The sequence below is a fragment of the Vitis riparia genome, chromosome 12, assembly GCF_004353265.1.
Source record: "Vitis riparia cultivar Riparia Gloire de Montpellier isolate 1030 chromosome 12, EGFV_Vit.rip_1.0, whole genome shotgun sequence".
Lineage (NCBI taxonomy): Eukaryota > Viridiplantae > Streptophyta > Magnoliopsida > Vitales > Vitaceae > Vitis > Vitis riparia.
The window spans coordinates 23,076,908-23,098,655 of NC_048442.1; the positions used below are offsets into that span (position 1 = coordinate 23,076,908).

The window sequence follows — 21,748 nt, forward strand, 5'->3', positions numbered from 1 at the left end:
ATAGATCTGTGTATCTATCATACAAAACAACTGGGAAAGAGGCATAACATGAAAGAGAGATATTATCCATAAAGCTCATAAAGGTCAAAAAAAACAAAAAGGAAGCAAGACAAGTGAATCTTTGTTTTGAAGAAGTCAATCTTAACTGCGAAAGAAGAATGATTGTGTTCTGATCAGTCCAAAAACCCATTAAAATCTATCACAAAAACCGAAATCTAGACATGTAATTAAGCACCAATATGCAGAAAGAAATCATGGCTATTCCTCAGTAAAGGCAAACAAATTAGAGATTTGCAAGAACATATATATAAAGCCTTCAGTGTAGAGGATCTTAGGGATGAGAGATGGTGGGGGGGAGGGGGAAAGAAATTAAGGAAATTAACCTGTTGTTAGCATATTCATAGAGGCGGCCACGGCTGGAGAAGACGATGAGAGCAACTTCTGCATCACATAAGACCGATAATTCATAGGCCTTTTTGAGCAAGCCGTTGCGGCGCTTACAGAAGGTGACTTGTCGATTAGTGGTGTTCTCGATCCGCTTAATTTCGATCTTCCCTCTTCCCATTTTTCTTTGGGAAGACCCCTCCGAGGCTTGATTCGGAAACTCCGTGGTTGAAAGCTGAAATGAGCTAAACCAAATTGATGCTTCTATAAGCAAATTTTGTTACATTTAAGCCTGGATTGGAACTTGAAACAAAGCAAGAGAATCCAATACATCCAAAAGAAGCAAAACAAGAATTATAGTGTATCTTTCAGTATTTTGCTCGCTAACCTGGTAAGGAAACTTAGGAGAAGTAGATAAACAAGGGTGGAAACAACAATTTTTTCTTTTTCTTTTTCTCCTCTGGTTGAATTCACACGATTCTTTGGTATAGTTCTGCACAGGAGAGTTGCAGAAAATGGAAATGGTTTGTTCTATCAGATGGGTATTTATGGACACAAAATAGACCATCCAACAATCATCCAACTCACGCTATTATTCTCTCTAGAGATCTACCACTACTAGTGTGTCCCTCTTCCTATGCAATTTGTTTTGAAGAAGAAGAAGAAGAAGAAGAAGATGGAGAGGGAGAGATCGAGAAAGATAGAGATAAAAAAGGGATTTGATGTTCTCCTTCAGATTCCATCAACCGTCCATTTTTTCTCATGTATGGCAGTATGGGAAAAAGGATGGGAGAGATAATAAAAAGAACTTTTGGAAAGTCACTATTAATGGGCTTGAATAAGACCTTGGCTAAGTTGCACTCAAGCCTTTATTATCAATGGGGAGGAGAAAAACCAAAACGAGAGGACCTCTCATGTTTTTAACTTTTTGGATTTGGAGTTGGCTAGCTTTCATACATTCAAGATTTGTTTCTGACTTCATCTGTGGTTGAAAACTTTTCACCTTTCTTTCTTTCTTCCCCTCTCTCTCTCCTCTCTCGCCCCTCTCTCTCTCACACAACACATAAATTATTAGTCTTTATTTTTATTGTATGTATTAAGGTTGTGACGTAAGTGAAGGTGACCCCCATGTGATGTCCTGCTCGCCAGTTCATATTCTTCAGTTCATTTATGGTAACAATGCAGAAGTCCCTTGATATTTTTTTTATTAGCTGATCTAACTTGTTACCATCTTCCACGAGGGCCATAGGTGGGTATCCTCCATGCCCACTATATAATCTTCATCTTTGTTTGTTCAACAAGGCATATGCAATTTGTTATCATGTAAAAAAGTCTCTAATAGTTTGTGAATTGTGATGCCACACATTCCCGATCCATTGAAATTTCAACCATAGACAACAGTGTTCTCGTCCATCTTCCTGGTTGCTTATTCCAGCATGCACGACATGTCACATATCCCATACCCACCTTGCCCTTCATTCAGGACTTGTCATTTCGTTTGCGAGAATATCTATTATGTTCCCTTGGGCCATCTAATTACCACATCATCCCCTTTAGCTCCCAAGCTATTTCTCTCAATACTACTAATTCTTATCTTCATGAAAATGGGTTTTTTTACAATGGCATCTAGTAATGAGGAAGTGGTTCTCAACGGAGATTTGTTATAATTATATTCTTTAGGGTTTGAATTACACGAAGGCTTTTAAGGGCATGTTTGGGAAATTTTCAAAAACCATTTTCAAGAAATAGTTTTTGAGAATAATTTTTAAAAACAATTCTAACTTACTTTCAAGAACAAAATTTTACTAGCATAGAGCTTAAATATAAAACAATTTTCTTGGTTTATTCTCTACAAAGATACTGCTTGTGTACAAGGTAAAAGTTTTCAAGGACTCTTTGTATTTTCAATTATTGCTTCAAACACCATAATAAAAAACAACCAAAAGCACCTCGAAATTTGTTTGAAAGTACATAAACTCACTTATTAACCTGTTTACATAAAATTGGTAGCTTTCAAAGAATTTATTAAAGCACTTGTTAACCATACGCCTACATTTATTATAAGTGGTGCACTTAGTGGTTTGCTTTGAAGATGATTGCTTAAGGTTCATATTTGCTTAAGTAACCTAAACCTCTCTTATTTTTATGGGCACTTCCTTTCTTAATCATCTCATTCAAAATCTTAAAGCTAGGATAAAAGATTTCATTTTGATTTGATAGATTCTTTTTCTATTCATCTAAATATGAAGTTTAAGAATTTATTCTTTTCAAACATAATATGTTGATGTTCATATTCAAGAAACTTAATTCTTTCAATTAATCTTTTGTTTCAATCGTAAGCTCTTTGATCTTACCATTCATGTCAATTTCTAAGATTCAAAAGAATTTAATTTTTCATTCAAATCATTTTTCTCATATTTAAAGCTTTTAATAAGAGTGTTCCTTTTATTCAAGGTTTTCTTTAAATTCACATTCTCAGCCTTTAATTTATAACTCTCTTGATACAAGGCATTATATGCCTCTTGAAGAGTGCCAAACTCTCCTTCTTCATCACTTGATTCAATGAGATTTTCAATTTTAGAGGATGAAATAAGAGTGACAATGAAGGCAACAAGATGATTGTTATCATCATTTTTAGTTTAGCCTCCGATGGAATTATGGTCATCAAACTCGAAATCACTCCAAGTCACTTGCATAAATTTCTCATTCTTTTTTGGTGCAAGGCAATTTGAAACAAATTAAGTATTTTTTCCCATAGTTGAAACACTCAACTTGAGGTGATTTTGACACACCTTTTTCTTTGTTTTTCTTGGAAGAATATTTATTCTCTTTATTTGCGTCATCTTTTATGTTTGCCTCCTTTTACATTTTTTTTACCAAATGTAAAAATTTCAAATTGATTGAGAACTTGCTCACTCTCGTCTTTAAACTCTTTTTTCTTTTTTCTTTTGAGGAAACCTTAGTATTTTTAAGTCTCCTCAAGGATAGTATAATCATCTTATAGGTCTATAGAGAGCCTATATGTTTATCCACTCTCATTAAAATCACATTTTTACTTTCTTCTACTGCGGTCACTTTATGCATAAATCTTTCAAAGAGATATTTCAATATTTTACTTAAGAGTCATAAGTTTAGTGTAGAACCAGAGAATATATCATCATCCTTTGTCTTAATGTTTTCTAACTTAGTAGCTTACATTTGAAGTTTAAACAACTTCATAATGGAAATGCCCTATGAATTAATACTAAATGCAAGTGACAATCTTAAGAAACTTGTTAGGACCAACCCCATTCAAAATATAGTAAAGGGCTTTGGCCTTTGTCTCACTCTTGACCATTATGCAATGTATTGCACTCTTGGGCTTTAATTCACCACTTAAAACACTATTCTTGTCAACTAAGATCAAGGGTAACCACTCATATTCCATCAAATTATAGACTCTTTCATCTTGCATTTTGAGAAAAAAAAAAATTCGTCGCAACTTTCTAATGGGGGTAATTATTCCCATTAATGAATGGAAGACATCAAAATTTTATGATCAAATTGACTTGTTGAAAATTTGATTTTAAAACTTTGTTCTAATACCACTTGAAAGAAATTTTGTAGTCTTAATATAATAAAACTATCTAAAGGGGGATGAATAGGCGGTCTCTCAATTAGCCTCAAAATTTAAACTTTATTATAATTTTTTTTCCTTTTAGATTCATCATTTGATTAAGAGCAAATAATCTCATATATATATATATATATATATATATAAATAAAATTGATCGCACAAATAAACATAGAATATAACACAAAAAAACTACCTAACAACCTACCAAGAGGAAAAAACCATCAGTGGTCTTTCAACTACTAAATAATTCATTAAGTATGAGAAAAATGTACATAGTTTAACATGACCAAATACACCTATTCACTAGGATCTTATATTGTCAACATAAAACTTCAATAAGGGCTTGGAGGAACAAGCTTTTGAGGTTGTAAATGCTCTCTTAGGATTTCCTTGTAGTCCAATAATTTTCAACAAAACAAATCCTTTTATACTGAATCATAAAAACAAAAAACCCGGAGAATCTCATTATGGAAAGTTTTCTAATTTGAAAACATTCTAAAACCCCCGGTAACCAATTATGAGAGTTTTCAACCTTTTAAAATACCCTCCAAAATATATTCTTTCTGAATTAAAACCGATTTAGGAAATAAAAGGAACAAAGACAATTTGAACGCTTGTGGAAGGACATTTGAACATCCCTTGGGGTGTTTAAACATCCATTCTAGGGTATCCCAATTTCACTATTTTTCGATCTTCATTTACATACCATTTTCAACTCAAATCTTGTAATTTTCATTGCATAAGTTTTACATATCAAACATGCATACTTATCTCAAATAAGTTCAAACTTATCTTGAGGCAGATAAAGACCAAAGAAAGTATGTGCCTCACTAAAAAAAGTGAAATTATCAACAAAACAAATGCACAACCACAAATTATATAGCATGATTTAGCGGCCACAAAACTGATATGGAGCAACGAAAATGCAGGAGTTGTATATGTAGAAAGTCAATGGAATTTGAAAAGAAAAAGTGAAATTCAATTGGTAAAGAGAGGTGGGAAGCTTCTACACGAACATGGAAGATGGTAGATTGCTTGCTTGGGGGTGCGCATTGAATTGCAAAAATTAATTGGATGTATGACTTGCGCCATCTCTAATTGAAGTTGACAAGTCCTACGACTTGGGGGAGTTGGTACGTCTCTTCCTATGACATGAGATTTTTAAATTTGTCTCTCTCTCCATCACAAGTTGCTGTCTCTTCCTTATACCTCTTCCCGTTACAACCTAGAACTAACACCTGCGTTATTAATCTCAAATTCCAAATCACTTCATACGCCTATCTTAACATGTAATTTTCACTATGTTTTTGTCTAATCAAAGAAAATGACGGCCTGAATTGAAAGGAGTTTTTTTTTTTTTGCTTAATAACATATTAGAAAAAGATAGTATTTATCTAAAAAAACAAACATTACCTAAGTAAGTACTCTATTAGATAACATTTTTATAAAGTATTTTTAATATAAAAGATATTTTTGGAAAAAAAAAAAAAGTTTGGCAAAATTAAAAAAAAAATATTTATAATAATTTTCAAAAAAACACTTAATAAATAATTTTTATTGGAAGTAGTATTAGTCTTCTTCCATCTCTTTATAAGCCATTGATATTAGGTTTTCTTGGCTTCTTGAGACTCCAAAATCAATCTTTGTATGCTTATTGCCTTACTTTTTGACGAGCTAATGTTACCCAACTCATTGTAGGCCGAAGTGCAGGCAAATCCCGCTCAATCAACCACCTGAAATTTCCTTGACCGCCCAAAATATGAAATTAACAAAATAAAATAAATATATTTTGTTCATCTAGAGGATGAAATAAAGGGGCCACCATGATATGGGTGAGGACCAAGTACCTTTCACCCTTGTCGCCAGTTCATATCAATAAGCACATTCTGTAGACCCAGTCTATTTAAGAAGACAACATATATTATGAACCTAAACCCTATCTTACAGCTGTATATGCATGGGATGAGAAATCAAGACCAAATCCAGAAATTATCTTCGGGATTAAGCAGTAGAAGACAAAACTAAATAGAAAAGTAATGATTAGTATCATATTATATTCTTTAGAATTCACAAAAGTCCTTACCATTTACCCTTACCGGGAAAGATGTATGCAGGATACGATAATTTGTATGGTGCAGAAATAGAAAAGAAATCTCTGGTGCCAAAAGGAAAAGAACAAATGAAAAAAGAAAAGGTTGACAACTATCAAGAGTCGTACATACATGATCTACTTTCAAACTGGATTGAATTGTCATGCTACCTTCGGATATATATATATATATATATATATATATATATATATATATTATCAACCGAACTATTTTTAAAACGCCTTCTACGAATTTGCATGGACACTGAAAAATCTACATGAGAGAAATTAATTAGTCAGTTTAATTAATTATCAATCAAATTAGGAGCTCGCTCTAATTTCCTTGGAAAATCTTGAGGATGAAACTTTCCTAGATGGCTACAATTTCATTATAAAGCATCTTTATGGATACCTGGCCTTCTAAATGAATTATTAGCCCCTGCAATCACTGCATTTAATGAATCAACTCCAAACTATTTGATGAGACGAGCTATTATCTATGCAACAAGCAACCCCATCAATCAGGCATATTATTGCCATGCCATTTGTGAAGTGTCTTCATGCTAACATTTAAGAATTTATTTGATAGTAATTCTATAAAATCGTTTATAACATTTTTGTTATCTAAATCACTGAAAATATATGAATAATAAATGTATATAATAAATATATAAATAAAATGAAATAAGTAGAAAATTGGAACTCATAGGTTAATCAAGGCTAGGGATTGACTCTATATTCTGAAAATGAATTTGTCCTGACTAGGTGTTTACGATTTATTAACAATCATCATCCATGATGCAATGGTGTGATAGTAGCACTTCAAATCATAAGAAATAACAAATCACTTGATGATTTGTATTCTCTTATATATCAAATATTTGGTAGAAAAAAGAAATGACTAGACTTGAAGTTAAGGAGGATTTAAATGATAAGAAATGAGAAAGAAAGGAGAGAATGAGTTAATGAATGAAAATGTCATGAAGGGTCCTATTTATAGATTTGAAGGTGACCTATTAGAAGAGATGTGTCTTTAAAACACTAGATATATCTTGTGAAGAATTGTGTCTTACAACACCAAACACATCATTTGGAAGAGGTCGTGCCTTTTAAATACAAGACATATGCATCCTTTAAAATAAGTTGTATCCATCAAGAAACGACATGTCTTTCAAGGAAAAAAAAAGTCATAATTTTCATTCACCTATGTAAATTCCAACAATTTTTAGTACTTGAAAATCATGATCAAATGAATCATTTCCAAGTGTTAAAAAGACTATAAATACTTCCTATAATCATCGTCAAACAAGCTCTAAATTTCCTAGTCATTAGCCATCTTCTCTTAATTACCATGTAATTCATTCATCAATAACTATGACACATATAATTACAACAACTACTTGAGAAAATTGTAATTGAAGTCTACTTAATTAGAACAATAATAGATAAAAGTTACTTTGGATGATTGGATTAATATTACCATGTAAGTGAAAGCTTCAAATTCGAGGTACTATAATAGCACAAAGATCAAATAAATCACGCAAAAAGATTCATAAAATTTTAAAGTGGTTTAATCATCGATGGATGTGAATAATGATTGCACTAAACAAACAAAATAATTATAAATTAAAAAAAAATTATACATCTCGTGTTTCTACACCTTAAACTGTGAACATTTCATTTTAGAGGTTTTTTTATTTTTATTTTTTATTTTTTATTTTTTATGCTTTATAATTAATGGATTACTCCAAACAAATTTCCTTATTTTATAATGAAATTAATTTCATTAAAAAAAAGAAATCTAATATACAAAATCTTTTATATAAAATTATTAATTTCTATCAAATGGAAATTTTAGAGATAACAAATATAAATAATATGCATGTGCATAATTATTGAGAAATTATTCGTGCTTAGCTAAAAGTGAAGCATGGTGAACAAAATGCCACATATTTTGAGAGTTTTGGTTCAAGATGACCAGTTTGGTCATTTTAAAAAATATTTTTGAATAATAATTTGAAAACTTATCCAAACCGATAATTCATATTTTAAAGTATTAGTAAAGTCCTGTTTGAATTCTCAATTTCGGGGCCCGTATGCTATATGTGGGCAGTCAAGTCGAGGGGATGGCTCGTGTCACGAGGTAGAGAAGCTTAAAGTAAATATTTTTTAAAACTATTTTTAAGAATAATTTTTAAAAATTATTTTATAATGTTTTACATAAGAAAATTATGTTTGAAAATTTAAAATATTTTTAACTTGTTTTTAATATTTTTAAATATATTTTAAAAATAATTTTTATGTTTAATATTTTATTTTTAATTATTTTATATGTTTATATAATTTTTTTAAAATAACCTTCATAAAACAAATGAAAACAAGAAAAAAAAAATTATTTGAAAACACCTTATTTTTTTATTCTGAATAACAAAAAATTATTCTAAAAAATAGTTAATAAAAATACCTTACATTCTATTTGAAAGTATTTTTAAAAATAGTTTTGAAAAACACCATTTTAAGAAAAGTCTTCAACTATTCTCTGATATTTTGTAGAATAAAAATACATTTGGAACTTAAAATGTTTTTAACTTGTTTTCTTAATTCCTTATGTATGATGATTTATTTTTAATTATGTTTAATATTTATATAATAATTTTTTGAAATAGTTTTAAGTAAACAAGTCAAATTTATTAAAAAATATTATTCGAAAACACTTTATTTTCTGGTTTTTTTTTTTTTTTTTAAATATTGCTTTCGAAAACATTTATAGAACATGACATCAATTTGCAAGTTGGATCCCTTGCTTCAAGAAAGGTGTGCTCTCTTGGTGTGTGTATACGTGTGATAAAAAAAAATTTGCTTGATAGTTGATACTTTGCTTTCCAATATTTCGAGCGCAGACAATACATGATTTTTTTTGGCCCACATTTCAAAATATTTCAATGTTTTTCGAACTTTGATTGGCTCTCTGAAAACCAAAAACTCTTCTCTCTTCTTTCTATTCCTTCTTTTTATTTTATAGGCTACCCTTCCCAGTTTGATGATGCCACTCAAAGTGTTAATGGTTTAAAAAATGGATTAGTACAAAATAAATTAATATAATTTTGTTTTTTTATAAAAATAATTTTTTTACGATATTTGGTTGTTAGAAAATATTAGAAAAATAGGAAAAAAATTTAAAAATATGGAAAGTAAGGAGGTGTTTTATAAAATTTAATACTTATTATTTAATGAATTAATTTGACTTTAAGTTAAATTGTTGATTTATAACTTATTATTTAATTATTATTTTTAAATATTAAGGTTATTTGATAAAATTAACTTAAAACTTATTTTCATTCATCAAATTCACATATGTAAGTTATAACTAAGTAAAGGAGTTTGAGTAATAAAGGAAGTCGTGGAGTAGTAAAAAAGATCATAGAAGTAATTATGACAAATAGAGATAAAAAGATAAAATGAAGATTTTTTTATTTTAAGTCATACTATTAAGTTATTTTAACAAACATACTGAATTTATTTAATGACCTAAATTAAGTTGTTAAGTCACTTTAAGTTATTAAATTGGTTTACTAAATACCTACTAGGTCTATTTAGTAATTGCGTTTTAAAACGATTTTCTTTCTAAAAAATAAAAATAAAAATTCAAAAAATAGCTATTATTTATTTTTTACTTGTTTTCTAAAATTGTTTTAAAAAATAATTACATAAATATAAAGAATAATTAAAAATAATGAACTACATATAAAAATATATTTAAAATATAGAGAATAAATTAAAAGTATTTTAAGTTTTCAAATCAAATTTTATTTTACAAAACATAAAAAACAATTCTAAATTGAAGCCTCTCCCAACTTCTTCGCTCATCATCAACCAACCATTGTTTCTTTTTCTTCAATTTGTTGTTAAAGCCAAAAAAACAATCTCAAGCAAGTATTGATAATGCTACATTATATACTACATATGGTAAGATGATTCATGATCCTAGCCTTCTAGGGCTGGCTATGGTGTATTTCGTAAACCCAACAATGGTAGAGGAGGTTGATTAGAATAGGCGTTTTTCCAAAGAGATTAATAAAAACTAAGGTGGTTCCAGGTCTATGACAGAGCTAATCGGCACAAATTGAGTCATGTACGTAGAAAGCTATGATGGAAGATGTTGTTACAAATGAGGACCTCACTGCAGCCACTACTGAAAAGTTATCAGGCTATACGTAAGAATTTGTTTGATGTTGAAAGAAAAAAAAAAAGGTAGGGTTTTTTTTTTTTTCATTTATTTTTTTTATTTACTTAATTCTTAAACAATTGTTTTAAAAATTAAAGATTCTTTTAATTAGAGGCAAACTTGTTCTAATGGAAAAAAAATGAATTTTCTTTTGTACTTTTATCTTAATGGAAAAGGCAAATTTTCCAAAGATGCAAAATACAAAAACCAATGAGAAATTAATAAAACTTAGCTATATAAAACCTTGATATAAAACTATAAAATCATAACTCTTTTCTTTCACTTTGACAAGTAATTAATTATTAGATTTTATTTACGTAATTTAGTTATGAAATACGATAATTAAAACTCTTTTTTTCATTGATTCTCTTCAAGAATTCATCTTAAATTTCAATACCTTATTGCTATATTTGTTTATTAGAAAGTACTAAGGAAAAAAAAATATTAAGAAAAATGATTTTTTTATATTTGATTTTGTTATAAAAAATAAAAAATAAATTCAAATATAATTAAAATTATTTAAAAAATTCTATATTTTTAAATTATTTAATATTTATATAGAAGAGTTAAATAAATGAAAAAAGTTTGAAGTAATATATCAAAATAATTTATGGACTTAAAATTAATTTTTATTTTTCTTTCTTTTTTCTTCTTTATTTTATTTATCTTCCATTTTCCTTTAAGCCTTTCGAGAACTAAACATAGCCTGAATGTAAATTCATTATTTGTAAAAGTTATTGTTTATTTCAATATGATCTTTTACATTAAAATGACTCTTTTTTTTCTTATACTTTTATGTACTTTTCTTTTTGTTTTTGGAACTAATCCATTCATTGTATAGAATTTTTTTAAGTTAATATATTATTATAATATTAGACTTTTTTTTATAGAATAAAGAAGGTTGTTGAAAATATCTTTATAAATATTCCAGGTCATGAACGGAAAAAGTTATGAGATAGAAAAGTTATGAGATAGAGATAATCTTATAAAAACTATACAAAAATGTAATTTATTTGATTTCTCCCTTTCAATCCTTAATCAGAGTGCATGTAGGTTAATCAAGGGTAATAGGTGGTGAAAAATTATTTAGTTCCCATAGAATACCAATTGCTCCTTAGAGACAATGTAGTGATGAGCTTTCTATTATATATGGATCATGTACAAAACAAGACATGATCATTGGGAGCCAAGCTAGATTATCATACATATACAAGCATGCATGCAATTACCATACATATGAGGAGTCCCTTTCTTACACATTCAAACCTTTGATCTAACCTTACTGTCACTGTTAATAATTGAATTCGATGCGTATATGCAGCAGCTGCAGGCTGCGACTCCTAGTTTGTCTTCATCTCTCTCTCTCTCTCTCTCTCTACTTTAAATGCACACACTCCTCTTCATTACTTCATTCTTGTTTTCAACCACTATTAACACTAGTTATATTCAAAACCAACGGCTCTCTACATCACAAAAGGAAAATTATTCAACATTTCTGCCCCCTTGGACCATAATGCACCTACAGCCACCTACTACTCCACATCTAAAATATTGAAAATTGGCCCCTCCACCCCACTCTTTTTAACCCCCTTATCTATAGTGTATACAGTATCATATTCAACAATTTATTTTATTTTATTTCTTCTTTTTTTCTAAGAATAGAATCACAGAAGAACCGCAGAAAGCAACAACTAGTTAGTAGTCACAACTCACAAGGACATCTTCAAAACAAGAACTCATTCCGCAAAATATACCATTAGTTGTACCATTTATTATATCAGTCCATATTTTCCACTTAAGGCGAAATTGGCACTTTAACCTCGAATTCAACCCATCATATTTAATTTCTCACGCACTACTCTGAAATTTTCAAATGGGTTTCGATGGGTGTATAGCTCACTTTTCCACAAAAATATGAGTCATGTCTGTCCCAAATTTCCTGTTTGAGGCATGAAGGCTAGGAACATCTAAATGATGGGAGCCATTAAGTTTATATATTTGTGTGTTTTCTTAAGAAAAATTAACATGAAGATTAATAAGATTTAAACAAGGCTGTCACAACAAAAAAAGTATGGAATTAGGCCATAATGGGACAAAATGGACTGAAAGGGGGGAAACTTGACTAGAAATGACACAAATCAGCCAAAACTACTTGTGAGACAGGCTAGTGTGCCATAGACGATTATTCATCGAAACTGGAATATTTTGCTTAAAAGGGAGGAGACTGAATGAAATGGACAAAGAAAAAAGGATAATTATCATTTCTCGCCATCCTTAGAAGACCAGAAATTTAGGTGTAAACCACAAATATTAGAGGAAGTTGATAAAGTTTGAAGATGATTTGTTGCTACTTGCTGCTTGCAAGGATTTGAAAGGAGAGAAACCAAACTTTAAAGTAGAGGTTATAGTCCAATTTGATGAAGTAATTAAAGTTGTTAGTATGAAAGTTGTGAGGGTGATGATTGTATTTTGGAAGCTCATAGTGATGGTGAAAGATTCCATTTATTCAATGCAATACCTAATAACAATAAATGCCACATAACATCTCACATTCATACGGCATATAAAGCATTGGAATGCTTATAGAAAGCACTATACTATAAGTCTATAACCACTGCATCATCACATCAGATGCGTGGAGATCAAGGTGCCAGGAATTCATGCTTCTTTAACTATTCTATTGCGAGTCTATTAATCTTTTCCTTTCTGTTGGGAGGTTTGATCAAACTACATGGACATATTCCTTGTATCACAATCATTTTTTAAAGTGAATAACTACACCTAGAGGGGTCAATAGGTGTTTTTTAAACAAATTCAAAAAGATCCCCAACATATATTATCTTTTTCTTTGAATTCTTAAAAGTTATATTGCTTTCTTTCAACAACTATTCAACAAAGGATAAAAATTATAAATATTGAGTATGAATGCAACAATACTCTCCCTACAATTTATAAATATAAGTTATATGTAGATGCTTCAATATTCCCTAACATTAATTCATAAGAAGAATTATCCCACTAATTTCAACTCATATTTCATCCTTTCAACAAACATGCTTAAGTAACAAAGGATATAAAAAATTGGAGATAAATCAAAGAGTAGAATTAGACCAAGAGAGATGATGACAACATATTTTACGTGAAAAATCTTGTAAGGGATAAAAACCATGAGCCTACTAATGACAAAAAATTCCACTATAAAGAAAAACTAATGTGTACAAGGGTTTATCTAACTCAAGTTTACTAATCCTTCATAGATTATTAGATCAACACCTTCTCACTTTAACCACAGGCTTTTATATTCTAAAAGATACTTAGTCCTCACTAAACTTGATCTTGACCTTTTCTTGAAGCGCTAGCAAGAAAAACATGGGTTTTCAACCAAAAATCCAAATAGATTAGGATATTAGGTTTGGAAATCAAGATGAAAAAAGGTATTTTTCTTGGCAACCAACCACCCTTAATTGGGTAAGATATAGAGAGCTCAAAAGGGCATTTACAAGTCACTCTCAAAATAGGAAGCAATTTTAGGTTTAAAAGAAAGAAGCCTTTGAGCCAACATTTAGGAAAACATCAAGAAAAAACAAATTAGATCAATCTGACCCAAATCTAGATCGATCCTGGAACAAGGCATTTAAACACTTGGATAAAAATTGTTGTCTTGGCCTCCTCAACTCATTTTAGAAACAAATAGTTCAAGAAGAAATAATTTGAAAAACTTGGTTGATTTTCATTTCATCCATTTACAAACTCAACTACATATCTTGACCCCTTAGCAAATTCAACATCTTGGCAAATTCAACATCTTGATCTTCATTAGGTAAGTGGTTGGAGGAAGGATTCAAAAAATTGAGTTAGGTGACACTTTAGGAATTTTGTTTGGAATTGTCAACCTCGCTAACACTCACAATTTCTCATGTAAATCTTCTCATCCTTTTTAACATAGAAGCTAGCAAAAGGATACACTATGTTGTTAAGTGAAAACAAATTCAAAACAAAACTATAATAATTTTCCACCTTTTAAAGAAGCTAATCAGTTGAACGATAGTTACTAGTAACTAGTAAGTGACCTTCTATTTATTTTCTATGGGGTTGTTTAATTAATAGAGCAAGTGAAAATCCAAATTTGGAAATCTAATTCTCCATCATTTTTGGCCTTTTTTTTTATAGCAAAAATGCCCTTACTTTTTTTTCTTATAAAAATAACATTTTTTTTTTAAATCTACATATAAATAATTGAAATAGTGAAGGACATTTACATAAAAAAAAAATGAATTAATTTTCAAGTAAAAGCATGATAGAGACTAAATTTATAGATTTAAATATTATTTCATCCCTTTTAATTCAATAATTCTTTTCTAAACAACCAATTTTCAAATTTCAAACCCAATGGGAAACAATGCACATAGTACACAATATATATATATATTTAAATGAATATTACTATGATATCATTTTTTTTTTGTCAAAAATGAATAATTATATTTTTAATAATTATAATGAGTGGGTTATTTCTCTTGGAATGAACTATATTATTTTAAGTATTTTCACAATTTATTATGATATTCATTATTTATTTAATCTTCTTGGAAAAAGAGTAAAAGTCTCAATTTATTTTTAAATGAATATTTACAATATAAAATTATAAGGAATAAATACTAAATGAATGGATTTTTTAGATAAATAATGAATGACAATTTTGTGAAAATATGAATGTTAATATTATAACAAAAGAGAAATATGTATATATATAAATTATATTTTTCCCCAAAAAAATTTGTAAATAAGCCTCTTTTTTTTTTTTATTACATTTAACCCAGACAAGTCAAGGGCCATTTGATTCGGAGAAGAGATTTAGATTAGGGAACACAAGGAGAAAACAACGAATTAAGTTCAAGTTAACGATTTTTAGAAGAGTGGAAAGCACCATCAAACTATTTGAGGTTAGGAATACAAGCAAAAGTTCAGTTTGAAATCCATGAGGTGGATTTCAAACTAAAAGTTAAACTACAATTGGAACTAAAAATAATTAGTTCTAAAAATATGGAATTAGACCTTTTCATTTGTAATTGAACTCTCAACTATTAGGATAAAGTCTTTAAAAGTAGGATATGATGTAACAATAAATGAATTTAATTAATATTTATATTATGATTTCAGTTTTTCATTCATTATCCTATTTATGCATTGTGTAAATTAAGCATTTTAGGCCCACATCACTTATATTGTATATAACTTAGGTATATTAGGAGTTATATAAAAGATCTTAATCATGAGTTCTTTGAAAGTAGATAAGTTGTTCATAACTAATTCATGAACTTAAATAGTCCATTTAAGATTATAATGCATTACCTCATAATTGGAGAGATGATTTATCTTGATTGTTGGGATATGATTTTTATATTGAATGTACTAGTGTTTATGATTACACATTGGATAAGATCTATAATGAGTCATAATATTGGTTATCGGATAGTCACGACTTCACTAAGATACTATGTTTTATAAGCTTTCAATCTTGAGATAAGATTGAACTAATGTTGAGGTCTTCAATAACTTTGACTTACTGATGAAACCTTCAAGTAGTACATATTTCTTATGGATTGGGTTAATACTATTAATTAAGATAGATGATAATATGTATTCTTAAGATATGACCCATGATATCTTATAGGTTGGAGATAGTGTGTCCCTTTGAGTGATCCAAGGGTTATCCTAGCAATTGTAGCCATAGATTTCATGATGAATTGCCTATTGATTATTGCATCACCCATTTTGACTAATTGTATATGAAGTCGAGACAAAGCTTTGGATGAAATTAGGGCTTGAATATTAAAATGAGTGGGGTTAATTTAAATAACTTTTGCAAATTAAGTTGAATTTTCAAATAAGGTTCTAGATTTAAATTGATGTTAAGATACATTTTAATTTTGGATTGACTCTTTGATCATTAAGGTAAGAGAAATCCTACTTTCTCTTACAAGTTCAAAATTGAACTTGTAAATTTTCTTTGGGTGGTTTCTTTCATTTTTGTTTAATTTATGGTAAGTATATATATATTTTTAATAGAATAATATTTTATTTAAATAAATATGGGGTTTTATTAGTTTATGCAAATACTTAATATTTTTTTACTTAAAAGCAACCGAATACATTAGTGATGATCTTAGAAGGCAATAACCCAAATACTACAAGTCGCCTGTAATCATATCTCTATCATTTCTTTACTAGGCTCATTACATTAATAGGCTTAGCATTAAATACAATAAAGTTTTGCAGTCATGCACTATGATTTCCACAACAACGCAACCCTAATCCTCCAATAGAGAATAAGTGAGACATTAATTACTGATGGTACGTAGGATTCAATGGGCGAGAATGAAATATGGAATCATAGATTTTCTAAAAGTTGAAGTTAAGAGGGTGAAAACCATAAAACTTTGTATATTTTTTTCTCTAGAAAAAATATGAGCCGACTACAATGAAAATACATCTCTTTTATGAAATCTTCTTGAAAATGAAGAGAACATCTTGAAAATTAAGGGAAGGTGTTAGATATTTAGGTTTATTGTGCAAATAAATAAAATAAAATAGATGTTTAGGCTAACTTAACCACCATTTAAGCTGGCCTAAACCGATTAAACCAATTGGACTTAATCAATCTTCCTACAATCCCCTACAAATTGCATGAATTGACATAAATAAAAGGAGTAGGATATTTAAAGGAAAATGAAAATTTAATGCATTAGAGGTAGAGATATGATATCTTTAAATGTTAAATACAATAGATATAATATTTTAAGGTAGTATATCCAGTGAGATATGCTATGTTATATTTATATTTAGTTTGTAAAATAAATTAAAAAAATAAAATAAAATATAAATTATTTTTCATTGTTGAAAGTAAAAAATTATATTGTATTCCAATATTTCCTATTTTAAAAAAAATTAAATTTATGTTACATTTAACAATATTCATGATTAAAATATTTAAATTTTATAAATAATTTTTTTATATTATGTTACCTCAGTATATAAAAATAATTTATATGTATGTGTATTAAATAATACATATATTAATATTATTTTACAATATATTTTATATTTTTTTTTACTTTTTTTTAAACCAAAAAATTAATTCTTAATAAAAATTGATTAAAAAAAATAAATTTATCATATATAAGATATGTATATCTTACATCTTAATTTAGAATTAACATATCGTGTATAAAAGGAGTATAAAAAAGAGGGTGGATATATATATATATACACATATACATCTATCCCATGTTTGGTCGAACATAAGATATGATATATTATCTCATCTCTTGTCTTATCTAATGCTATATCCAACCAATTAAATATAGTCTTAGGTTATGTTTGGTTTACAAGATAGCATAGGATATCATATCTCATCTTATTTAGTGGGATATGATATCCTTAGATATTATATCCAATTGACATTATATCCTAAGATAACATATTTAATGAGATTTGTTATGTTATACTTATATTTAATTCATAAAATGAATAAAAAAAAAACTAGAATATATATATATATTTCAATGTTCAAAATAAAAATTATATTGCATTTCAATATTTTTATTTTTTTTTAAAGTATGAAATTTATTTTACATTTAACAATATTCATGATTAAAATATTTGGACTTTATAAATATTTTTTTTCATATTATATTATTCAATATATTTTAAAAAAAATTAGTTTTTTTAACCAAAAATTTAATTTTTTTATTGTAAATTAAAAAAATATTTATTAAAATAAGTAATATAAAAAAAATTGATTAAAAAAAAGGTTTATTACACTTTACCTCCCAACCTATAGCGTGTTTTACACATTGTCCCCTTAAGTTCAAAATTGAGCAATGCATCCTCCATGGTTTATAATTGCATGAAATGTGAATTTTTTTTAGAGATGATTTTTTAAATTTTTTTATTTTTATTTATGGAATAACATATGCTCTCCGTGTGACCGAGGACAAAAGTGTATTTTATGCTATAAGTGAGAGGAAAAGTGTCATTATTATTTTAAAACCCCAAAGTGCAGTCATCTTCCCCCACGTCAATCGTTCTTCTTCTATAGTTGCTACTGAAGCCCCAAGCCAAAGCCCTGCAATCCCAAGGAAGCTAATGCACGACTGACATTGAAGAGAATATATGGAATTCAATCGTATTTTTTTGTCTTCCATTTTCTTTAGGGTTAGGGTTTCGTTTTGATTTTTTAGAAAATTGGGAGAAATTATAGAAGAATAAAAATCGGGAAATTGAGGGCTAGGGTAGTTATGTTAGGGTTTAAATTTTTATGTTATGCTTCTAGTTTAGGGTTAGGGTTTCATTTTCATGTTTCAGAAAATTGAGGGAATTTTTGGGAAAATTTTAAAGCAATTTTTTGGGGAAATTATGGGAGAATAAAATTAAGGTAAATTAAAGGTTAGGGGTTTTATGTTAATATTTAAATTTTTATGTTATGCTTTTGTTTTAGGGGTTAGATTTTCATTTTCATGTTTCAGAAAACTGGGAGAATTTTGGGGAAATTTTAGGGGAATTTTTTAGAGAAATTTGGGAAAACTAAATCTTGTGCTTAGTTACAGTTTGTTGGGACAATTTTATTTTATTTTCCTTTCAATTAATGTTGCATTATTGATTTACCTAATACGAACATAACTTCAAAGTATTATGTGTTTACAGATGGACCATCTCATTATTTTACTATAAAATTGTATTATGGAGGGAGGTTTAGGGGCAACAAGGAAGGTGTACCAAAAATTAGTGATTATGTGGGTTAGAAAATGGGTTGTATCTATAATTGTGACCTGGATTTAATGTCATTGATTGATTTGGATCATATAATGGAACAATTAGGATATAAAGATTGTTTGGGGTATTACTATGCTAATAAGAAGAGGGAATTAGTATGGTGCTTAACATATCAAACCATGTTAGAGATGTGCAACTCTTTGTTAAAGGAACAGGAAGTAGATGTGTTTGTCAAGCACCTAGAGGTTTTACATCTGCTTGAAGCTGACATTAGGTCTTCAAATGTATGCAGTCAGCCTACTAAAAGTGTGTGTGAAGGTAAAGACTCTAGGACCAATGCAGCAGCAACACCCAATGTAGATGAAGTTGTTGATGAAGCTGAAGATTCATCTAAAGAGAGTGAGTTTGTTGATGATGAGTATACTGTTAGTGATGATGATGACTTGTATGATAATTATGTTGATGCTGATGAAGAGTGGATTGGGATAAAAAGTAATGAAGAGAAAAAGAAGGGAGTTGAGGAGGAAAACATAACAGTGAATGATGTGGAGGGTAAGAAAAAACTTTGCGATGATCACATGAGGAGATTAGATAGTGACAATGAAGAAGAATGTAATAAAGATAAGTCTCGGTACCTGCAATTTGTAGCTGATATAGACATGGCCAATTTGTAATTTAGTGTATGGATACTTTTTACAAGTGCAACTGAGTTTAGAGTTGTAGTGAGGGAATATGCCATAAAAAATGGAAAAAAATGTGAAGTTCATTAAGAATGAGAAGGAAAAGTAAGAGTAGTGTGCTTAGCTGGATGTCCTCTGGTTGTTTATGCATCTCAAGTGAGGGATGAGAATACCTTTCAAGTGAGGACTTATAATGCATAGCATACTTGTGCCAGGGTATGTAAAAATGATAATTTAACCTCAAGGTACTTGTGTAAGAAATATGTTGCTATTTTAGAAACAACCCCAAGTTATCTATTAGAGCATTCATGAACATAGTGAGAAGTTAACTTGCATGTGAGGTATCTCCTATTTAAGCTTATAGAACAAAGAAGAAGACACTAAACAAATATAAGGAACCCATATTGAACAATATGCTAAACTTTCAAATTATTGTGTTGAAATCAAAAGAACAAATTTGGGTTCAATAGTGATTATGAAAACATAAATGGTTCATGATAAGCTCATGTTTGAAAGAATATGTATATGCTTTGATGCATGCAAGGGATTTTTATTTGGGTGTAGGGTAGTGGTTGGTCTTGATGGGTGCCATCTTAAAAGGCCACACCTTGGGCAACTATTGACAGTTGTTGGCATTAAGAGTTGAAAAAGCAATCCTAAAAGATTGATAGCTATTACTTTATTCAATTATAAACATTAATTCATGGAAAATTTGCATGAAATCAATAATAGGTCATGACTTGAGAAATTAATTTATTTTCTCATGCGTAGACATATGAGAACCTTGAGCACCACCTGAGACAAAACTCCTAGAAGTAGGAAACATCTCTACATGGTCAGAATTGGCTTGGTTAGCCCAAGTAAGTTTGTTAACTGATCCAATACTTCTTCACATATATAATTGGTACACCCACAATGAATACGAAATCAATCACCTCTACCACAACTTCCCCATGAGCCACGACCTCCACCACACCCGAGGGGACAATCTCTACCATGACTTACAGTAGAAACTAGTGTTGCATCTAGACAAATTTAAGAAGACTTTGTTGTAGATGCTTGAACACCAATTCAATGAAGGCAAGAATAGGCTCTACTAATTGTGGGCAGCTTCTTGTCTAATAATTAGTAAATTTATCTTTATTTTTTAAACTTCCATACATAGGATTTAAACTAGAAAGAAACTCGACTACCTTAAAGTCTTCATGTTGCTGCCAAAGCAGTTCAATATCACTTGTGAGAGGATGGTAAACATTAAGTTCTTCCCAAAAACCTCAACATTAAACCCCCTCTAAGTGCTTCCCAAATTTGCTCGGTGAATTCAAAAAACATCATGGTAGAGGCGATAGTTTACTCTTTCCCTTTTGTTTCTTTCCTTGGCTTTTTAGTGGAGTGGCAACAACCTTAGAAACATATATTTAGACAACATATCACAGAATTACATTATGTTTTTAATTTCAAAACAAAAAACAATAAAAGAAAATATAAAGTTTTTAGATTAATAAATTATAAGGGAAGGAGATAATTAGGCCAAGAAGACAAAGAATGCATTTTCAAGGTTTTGTAAATTTTCTTCCTCATCAATGGCTTTAGAGGGAATTAAGTCTGACTGGGAGGCCTGCAGGGAATTAAAAGGACTTAAAAGTTCAGGGGTGATGCTGCAATTTACCAGAATTTCTAAACCAGAAACAAATGGATTCATCCGTAATTTCCCCAAGCACTAAAAAATGTAAATTCCTTGTAAAATGTGTTTTTCAAGCAGAAATTTATAGAAATAGCATTTTGATTCAATTTCATTAATCCCATCCTTGATCAAACCATCTTCATCATAACTGTATCCATATTTATCGTCATCCAAACAGCATCGATCTCAGAGTCTCCATGCAGGTCTTGTCATTCTTCCAATTATTTTGCTGGAAGACTACCAAGATTCTACAGGATTTTATAAACTTAATATTAAAGCATGACAGATCAGAAAG

The 21,748-nt window shown here is 29.3% G+C and overlaps 1 protein-coding gene across 1 annotated transcript; it reads right to left on the reverse strand.

Annotated features, from left to right (window-relative positions):
- Positions 1 to 137: 137 nt before the first annotated feature.
- LOC117927177 (arginine metabolism regulation protein I-like) lies at positions 138 to 1,269 on the reverse strand. The gene is made up of 2 exons (XM_034846609.1): positions 773 to 1,269; positions 138 to 619 (listed from the first exon to the last, which is right to left on the reverse strand). Exons 1-2 carry the CDS (start codon positions 950 to 952, stop codon positions 332 to 334), a joined length of 468 nt encoding a protein of 155 aa, XP_034702500.1. The 5' UTR covers positions 953 to 1,269; the 3' UTR covers positions 138 to 331.
- Positions 1,270 to 21,748: the final 20,479 nt, after the last annotated feature.

Bases quoted from the DNA above. Each gene is read 5' to 3' on its own strand.
- LOC117927177 (XM_034846609.1), bottom strand. From the start codon at position 952: ATGGTCTATTTTGTGTCCATAAATACCCATCTGATAGAACAAACCATT. The intron at 620-772 runs GTTAGCGAGCAA...AGCTCATTTCAG, and splicing joins CTCCTAAGTTTCCTTACCAG to CTTTCAACCACGGAGTTTCC.